At 32.3% G+C, this 9,009-nt stretch overlaps 1 protein-coding gene across 1 annotated transcript; it reads right to left on the bottom strand.

Annotated features, from left to right (window-relative positions):
- Positions 1-4,699: 4,699 nt before the first annotated feature.
- LOC114266742 (RNA-binding (RRM/RBD/RNP motifs) family protein) lies at positions 4,700-7,597 on the bottom strand. The gene is made up of 2 exons (XM_028207666.2): positions 7,364-7,597; positions 4,700-5,639 (listed from the first exon to the last, which is right to left on the bottom strand). Exons 1-2 carry the CDS (start codon positions 7,378-7,380, stop codon positions 4,859-4,861), a joined length of 798 nt encoding a protein of 265 aa, XP_028063467.1. The 5' UTR covers positions 7,381-7,597; the 3' UTR covers positions 4,700-4,858.
- Between the last annotated feature and the right edge of the window lie 1,412 nt (positions 7,598-9,009).

Genomic DNA, 9,009 nt, shown 5'->3' with positions numbered 1-9,009 from the left:
CCAGTCAACGGCTCGAACTGGCCCATGTTCTATTTCTAAAGCCCAAGTCCTACACATAGGTTTAAAAATGTCAACTTATGGGTTTCGAGCCTAGCATGGCCCATATAGAACTGATATGGACGTAAATTTGGGCTTTTTAAAAATTATAATACAAAATTTTAAAATGCATTACAATAATTAGAATTGAATATTGAATCAAGAAAAAAAAAATTAATATATTTTTTTTGAAATATATGATTACATTCACTGTGATTATATTATTAAATTGTATGTTACTTTAATCTCGTGAAAATATAATTACTAGTTTATAGTCAGCAGGTTATTAGTTTCTCAATTTAATCTTATTATTTTATTAAAACTATATATGCACACACAAAAAATATATATATTATTTAGGGATTGCTTGAGATATCCTAAATAAGTACACTTTTTGACTTCTTTGACTAAAAAGTTGAAGAAAAAAAAAAGGTTATTTAAGATAACTTGTTGACTTTTTATAAAAAAATGTATATTAAAAAATTGTATAAATTAGTTTATAGGAAAAGATTGGGATAGAATAGTACGATAGGATGTCTTAAGGGACAGCGCGGGCAGAGTATAGGTTAGGAGATGGTTCCTTTCTTTTCAGGCATTGAATTGGACGGTGCTGTTTGGCCTATGGGGGCCTACCACGGGTCCTGTTTTGCTAATCGAAACGTTCAATATGTAGAACTCGTCGATGACTATATGCTTGTAAAAAATTACATTAATCGAATATCAATAGCTATCTAATTGGATTAGTTTTTTTTTTTAATCGTTAATTATAACACCATCCATTTTTTATACAAGACTTATTTGATCATGTAGTTAGCGATATCCAATCACGTGATTTCTTACAAATATATAGTACTCGACGAGTTATACATATTAAAATAGTTCAAATTATCAAAACGGGACCCGTGATGGTCCCCCATGGGCCAAACAACACCGTGTTGTTTGTGCACCCCGCCTGTGCAATTTTTTCAAAAAAGTCAGCTCTGTGTCTGTGGGACGTCAGAGTTGTTTGAAATAATTTTGTGTAAAATTAATTTTTTTATATTTTTTTTGGTAAATAGTGATAACTTTTTAATTTTTTTAATAATTTTTTAATTTTTTAGATTTTTTGAGATATGCCAAACCAGTACTTAGTATGCATTCTGGCATAGGATCATGGATCAAATTTTTGGGTTGGGTCTTTAAAAGCCCATCGGAAGCTAGCCCACGGGCCCTACCACTCAACCCAGGCTTTAGGGCTGAGCTGGGTTGGGCCATCTTCTGCCCTGTGTGGGGATAAAATCCCAATGGGCTTGGCGACCCGTGGGCCATCGGGCTTTTTTGACTAGGCTAATGAAACCACCCATAATTCTTTGACTGTTGTTCTAAAATCTTGACACATTGGGATATATTTATTGGTTTTTAAACCAATACTGTTTAGAATTTCATTAATATACATTCTATATTTTTATGGTAAATATTACGTTTATGATAAAATTACGATTATTTGAGATTAAAAAATAAAATTGCATCTTTTGGGCTAATATTACATATTTTTGTATCTTTAACCTCAAAAATACGTAACATTATCATAAGAATATATAATTTTATTTTTAAATTATAATTTGTCATAACTGTATTAAAAAAAATACATAATAATTATTACAAAAATACATGTAGTATAAAATTCATAATAAAATACATAGAGTTATGCTACAAATCCTAAATAATCGATCAAATTTTAAATAATCTATCAAATTTCTTACTAAACCTCTCACATAAGTGTGGAACCCACACACATATAAGTTTGTGTGGGTCTCACACTCATGTGAGACATTTAATAAAATATTTGGTAGATTATTTGAAGTTTATACCATTTTCCAAACACATATCATACACGAAAAATGTTTGAGGACCACAATTTTTATGGTTCAAATGGCTCAAAATTGTCAAAACGACGTCATTTTGACAATTTTAAAATTATTTTGTACTCAAAACGACGTCGTTTTAATAATTTCGAACTATTTAAGTCACAAAAATTGTAACCCTCAATAATTGGTGTATCATACACAAGGGTTGAATCAGGATCCTCTCCTTGCAGCCTCCATCCTTGCGCCCGTCCTTGCAGGCCTTCGGGTTTACTTTTAGACCCAATTTTGATAATCCGAACCGTTCATATTTTATGATTTATTCAGTATATCATACCTGTAAAAAATCAAGTTGATCGGATATCAGAAAGTATGTGTTCGAAAATTGAACTAAAAACTATTTTTTAAATAATTTAATAAATAGTTTTCCAAACACATACTTTCTGATATCCGATCAACTTGATTTTTTACAGGTATGATATACTGAATAAATCATAAAATATGAACGGTTCGGATTATTAAAATTGGGCCTAAAAGTAGACCCGAAGGCCTGCAAGGACGGACGCAAGTACCAGGCTGCGAGGAGAGAACCTTGGCTCCACAAGGGTTCCCGTCTAGGAAATAGCGCTGTAATTGGGGTGTGGACCCTTTTTTTAAGTTGTGAAATTTGGCAATATTTTTCAAAATCTAAAAATTGGATAATTCATAAGACGTTAAGAGAGATTAATGTAATTTACCTCTTCTTTTTTTTTAACACAAAAAGATTTTATTGATTTCCAAAATTATTTCAAAGTTGCAGCAGTCAGAGCTAACAAAACAAAACAAAAAAAAGGTAACATAGTTCAATTTAAGTATGAATAATACACCAAATTTGATTGATTTAAAATAATATTCTATATTAAAAAACTCGGCTGTGATTCGAACCCCAGCTGGGGCACCCCCAGTGACCCCAACGCCACATGGCACTCTGTCAATGGCTGAAACTAAAAAAAATATATATATATTTTTTTTTTGGCCAATCAGGAGTGACCCCAGTACCCCCACTGGGGGTCTTAAGCTTTATTCTAAAAAACTATATTAATTTAGAGCAATTTGGTAAAAACTAACTTTTTGACTTTTTACCAACTTCTTCCACAAAAGTCACAAAAAAAGCCAATTTTTTGGCTTAAAAAGTCACTAAAAAAATTTAAAAAGTGAAAAAAATTAATTTTTTACCAACTTCCCAAAACATTCATAACTCTCTCCAAAATCATATGCCCACTATTACAATGAAAAATTGTAAATCAAACTCCTATTTCTAAATAGGTGCAAGCACAACATGTGGACTGGAATGATGCTTCTAAATTATATCATTTTTTTTCTAGTTTTTGAAAGGGCTTTGATAGAGACCCCTTCAAATCATCACCCTCACCTCCCACCTCCACAGACACGGGGCGGTAGGTGATTGGAGTAGAAGGAAAACAAAAACAAAAAAAGAAAAAGAAAATCTGACAAATGAGAGACAGAGGGGGTCAATTGAGTGAGACGGAAAAGGGGGTCTAAGTCTTTTTCCTTTTTGAAAATGGCAAACAATTGGCTCAAAATACAATCTTATTGTGGCAAGATCTATGATTCAAAATGGCGTTTCAAGTTACAACTTAACTACATTATGTGGTGTTTTGGAAAGTTAATAAAAAGTTATTTTTTTGGCTTTTTAATTTTTTTGGTAACTTTTTTGAGCTGGGTTGATTTGGGTAAAAAACCTGACTTTTTTAAGTAAAAAAACTAAAAAACTAACTTTTTACTATTGCTCCCAAAAGACCTATGTCTTAATTTTAATAACTTGCTAAGTCCTAATTTGAAATTAGGTTTCCATGCCAGTGTTTGGGAAGTTGGATTTGAGGATTTTTCAGCTAAAATAGTTACAAAAAACAAAATAGACTTTTTAACCAAATAAGACAAGATATCACATTTAACCTATAATCATTACATTATTTCTCTCACAAAAAAACTAAAAATCCTTTCCAAATCAACCTTTTTAACATCAGACTAAAATAACCAAAAAGTCAATCCACCTCCCAAACGAAACCAATACAATTGAAGACATAACTGGCCCCATTAGAAATAGTAGTATGTTTTAAGCCTCGTTTGGCAAGTTAACATTTTAGTCAAAAAGTTAAAAAATTACTTAAAAAATAAAAAAAAAAACTATAACTTATACTAAAAAATCAAAAATTCTATTTTCTCTCAATTTTTTACAAATCTTTTCATAAAAAGCTAAAAAATCACCCCAACACGTACTAATTTTTTTTACCTTATATTTTAGCCAAAAAGTCAAAAAATTACTAAAATACTTATTATTTTTTGATGGTTCAACTATTTTAGTTTTATTAAAAAAGTTAAATTTGAAATGATAGTTGACGCTTTTTTTTTTTTTGTAATTGATTTGATAATTATAACAAAAAAATAAAATAATTATAATTTAAATATAACATTTTATCTTATTAACTATTTTAATTTATTTTATCTTTATTGACTATTTTAATTTAAATCCAACTCTCCAAACAGTGCCTATAAAAGACGGAGGTGCACACGACAGACCGACCCTGCCTAAAATGTGCTAAATATGTGGATAGCCTATTTAAAAATATATATATATATATATATATATATATTTTATATTATTTAATTCTTAAAGAATGTTCAACAATCGTGGCAAAAAAATGTGCGTACGGCTCTCAGTAAGATTTTCGCCAGAAAGAGCTGATAAAACAAACCAGTTGTAGATTAATGCCCTAACATGACCAAAACCATGAAAGCAGAAAGACACATTAGGCAAATTTTAAGCACACAATAGGAATTTATATAAAAAGGAAGCAAAACATACTAAAGATAAACACAAATATTAGTATCACAATAGAAATCTCTCCAACAGATCATAAATGAAGAACATCGAGAGCTGGCACTAGCACCAAAAACTAACCAGACCAAGCGGTTCATCACTTCCGTGATCTTGACTTGGCACGTCTGGCTTCATCTGGAGTCGAAGGAAATAGCTCCACATACCGTGATCCAATGGTCATCTTGTCCTTGCACATTGCTTTCTTAGCCTCCTCAGCTGAGGCAAACTCTACGTATGCCTCTCCAGTAGCTTTCCCATCAGGGCGACACGCAACATGTACCTTATCATCTGTTAGCTTGAAATCTCCAAAGAATTCGACAATATCAGATTTCGTCACAGAAAAGGGCAGACCGCGTAATTTCAATATCTCAGTGTAATCCAATTGGTCCTTGTCGATAGACTTCTTAGCTCGAGCAGGTGGAGGAGGGCTTCCATGGTAGTCGTTATCATAAATTCCTTCATAATTCACCTCGGCAGCTACAGCATTGTAATAATCTTGCTTCTTGCACTTGAAAACTTCCACGTATCTCCGACCCATGTTCTGTCTATCTCTCTGTAGAGAAAACTCGGCCTGCATTGGTGTTGAAAAGACAACAAATGCCTCTCCCGAGAACCTGCCATTCTTGTTCACCAGCAACACATCTACAATGTCAAGCCCAGCAAAGAACTTGAAAATGTCCATGTCGGAGCAGTTGAAGGGAAGTCCTCTGAGACGAACCACGGGAAATGCAGAGGCTTGGAATCCACTGCCATAGCCGTAAGAATGGTAGCCACTTGAACTGCTGCTCACTGCGAAGTAGGGATTTGATTCCATCATTCTTTGTCTCTTTGAGCCGACCTCGTACCCGTCCGAAACCCCCCCGCTTCCCAACATTGCCCTTCAATAATTCATAACCCAAAAGAGAAAAAATCCCCCAACTCAACCTTGTTAATAAAACCAAACCCAACCCATGTTTCCTAACACCTAGTTTACTAGTTACTACATTAGTTCCTAAAGCATTTTGTTATATGTTGTCAACCCTCATACAAATATTCACTACACAAACCCAAAAGTGGAGCAGAGCAGTGAGGAAACACAGCAATTAGTGACCCAGGACAGCATTGGCTACACCTTAACTCAGTAATGCTACCAGGGAGGCCAACCAATAGATGGCCTCAAGGATAAAAGCATAAATTTCACCAAAAAACAGATTCTTTCACTCAAATATTGACAAATGTAATTTATTAGTCACAAATCCAATGTATGGGAAATAACCAAGGTATCATTAGCGAGCCAAGAGAGCCATACGGGTAAAGCTATTCTGGGCCATCTAGTGCTATGTTTCCTCCACATGACCTTAGATAATAACTTGAAACCCAGGGTAAATACGGTACTAAAAGCAAAGCAAATGTTCAATGCAAGAATTATCCATCATCATTCAAACTAAATAAATGACAGGAAACAGGATCACATTTAAATGTTAAAATAATAACCACGAATATCACAACTACCGGTAAACCTCAAAAAAATGTAATAACAAAGCACAAACAAGTTAAACAATTAATATTGGAAATTTTAAACAAACACCAATATCCCTTAAAGTATGATATGTATAATAAAAGCTAAAACATCCACTTATAGAGAACTCATAAACACTTTTTACTGTTCCTAAATTCCCAGGAAATATACTATCAATAATAGTTTAAGTTAAATAAATATGATGCAAAAGATAGTAAAAGCTCAGTCTCAAACAAACAAACAAACTACAAACTGACAAGAAACAATTTTTTTCCCCAAAAACCTAGAAACACCTCCAATTACCCTGAAGGTTGAGCAGGTTTAACTCGTGCCCATTTCCCACAACCGTAGTCGGAGTAACAAAAATAGGTCATATGACTAATACATAACCGTTTGAACTGACAAATTCCTCTCCTATATCCTTTGTATTTAAAAAACTTCGTACAAAAATATGTTTTCTATCAGCTTAGTACAAACCGTCATGATATCATTTGGGCAAATTTGTTTGTGCGAGGCGTTGACGGATTTTCAGCAATTGCACATCCGCGTCATGACATCTTAGTTCTCACATTTGTATTCCACAGGTAAAAGAATAAAAAATTCAAGGTAACAGAGCTAGAATTGTAGAGAGGGCCCAAAATCAAAATGAGACAGGCTATCTAGGGGTTTTATTTGATAACAATCTCTAAATTAATAGACGTTGAAATACATGTCTAGCTCTTAAAACAAGCGTGGGACATAAATCTAATCGGATGTTAAACACAAAATTATCTTCAAGAGCACAAAAAAAATTTACGGGTTCAAGAACTCAGCTATAATGAAACATGTCATTCATTCATTCACATATATATATATATATATATATATAATCAAAGGGGGGAAAACAAACAAACAAACAAATTTGAAATTAAACCTTGAAAAATCACTATGCCCCTTTCTCTCTATCGAAGAAGAACACAAATCAAAGCCATACCCAACACAAGATTTTATATGAAAAGAGGATCGCTATACACAACAAATACACAGAGATGTACAGAGAACATGGACACACAACAAGAGCAACAAAGGATCGAATCAAAGAGAGAAAGAGCTTTATCAACTTACCCTCTCGCTCCGTACATGGCTTGGCTTGGCTTGGCTTCGCAGGAAAGAAATCTCCACAATCGTTGGTAAGAGAGACAAAGGGAGACTTTTTGAAGGAAAACCCTAATCGAGATTTGGGTGGAAAGAACGAACACCCTCTACTAATTGCCTTTGCTATATATATTGGATTATTTTGGTCAAGTCAATAATTAGTAAATTATTTACAAGGATGTATCTTTCTCAATTTCCTCTTCTTTTTATTTTTAAATTTTTTATTTTTATTTTAAAGGGTGTTTTGGGAAGTGGGTTAAAATCCACCTCTCAACTTTTACCTCTCTCATGAAAAAGTTTAAAAAAATTAAAAAATAATTTTCAATTATCTTCTCAAAACAATCTACAGAAAGTAATCCAATCATAGAGGTGTTACTAATGGTCACATTTTCATTTTGAATGATTTTATCTATTTAATTTTTTAAGATTAGCAACAAAAAAAAATGTTGTCTAATCAAAAAATTTAAGTTGGTGATAGTTAGATGATCAAATTATATTTATCTTATAAAAAAATTGACGGTTTATTTTTAAAATTATATTTGTTGTTCAATTTTATAAGACAAATCTAATTCCACTATGTAGCTATCAATATCTAATTAATTTAATTTTTTTACATTATTATCATCTAAATAAATAAGAGAAAATATTATTTTACCCCCCAAGTTATTACGTGAAATCAATTTGGTACCTAGACTTTGCATTATTTTAATTTGATCCCTAAACTTTTTAAAATTTGATTAGTTGACCTATCGTCATATGTTTCTGTCTACCATCAAATAGAACTTGCTGACGTGGTACCAAATTTCATTTGAAACTTCATTTTACTCTCAAATTATACCTTAAAAATCAATTAACTCCCTAAATAGAAAAATATATGTATATATATTTAATTAATAATTTTTTAAATAAAATGCACTCAAATAAATAAAAATATATATGTGCATATATAGTAATAAATTGTTTAAGACAACAAAAAAAAGAAAAAAAAAAAAAGAAAGTACACATTGCAATAGCTATCCCTTTCGCTCTTTTGCCCACCTTCTCTCTCCAACACAGCTAACTGTGTCGATCGTTACAATAAGCGAGTGCCTTGTCGTACTAACTAGCAAGTAAACTAATGAAGCCATTAGAGCATCTCTAATGGAAGTAAACTAAGTTTTTATTAGTTTAGAATTTGAATGTGTACTCCAAGATATGGTTAAAATGTTTGTTAAATGTATATATAAATAAAAATAAAAAATAGTGAAAGTATCAAACATCAAATATAGATCCCAACAATGTCGTTCAACAATCCAGCTCGAAATTAATTACCATTAATTAATATCTAAAGGAGTAAAGTCCACCTGCACCTACTCACGGTGGCATTGTCCAAGTACCAAAGGAAAAAGGGAAAAAATAATATTTTATTAAAAAAAAAGGTGTTGCTGCAACAATGTGGGAGTGCATGAAAGGAAGAGAAGAAGCAGGGAAGAAAAAGATTCACGGAGATGGAAAACAAGAAGAATAAAAAAGAGACAGAAAGGAGAAAAAAAACAAAAGTTAAGAGGCTGTGGTGGTCGATAAGTTATTTGATGGTTTGAGATACTCTCGTGTTTTTAATGTATTGTGATTGATGA

Source organism: Camellia sinensis, chromosome 4 (genome assembly GCF_055761805.1).
Source record: "Camellia sinensis isolate YWXY chromosome 4, ASM5576180v1, whole genome shotgun sequence".
NCBI classification, from domain to species: Eukaryota; Viridiplantae; Streptophyta; class Magnoliopsida; order Ericales; family Theaceae; genus Camellia; species Camellia sinensis.
The sequence above is the reverse complement of the archived record's forward strand: the minus strand, read 5'-3'. Positions and strand labels throughout refer to the sequence as shown.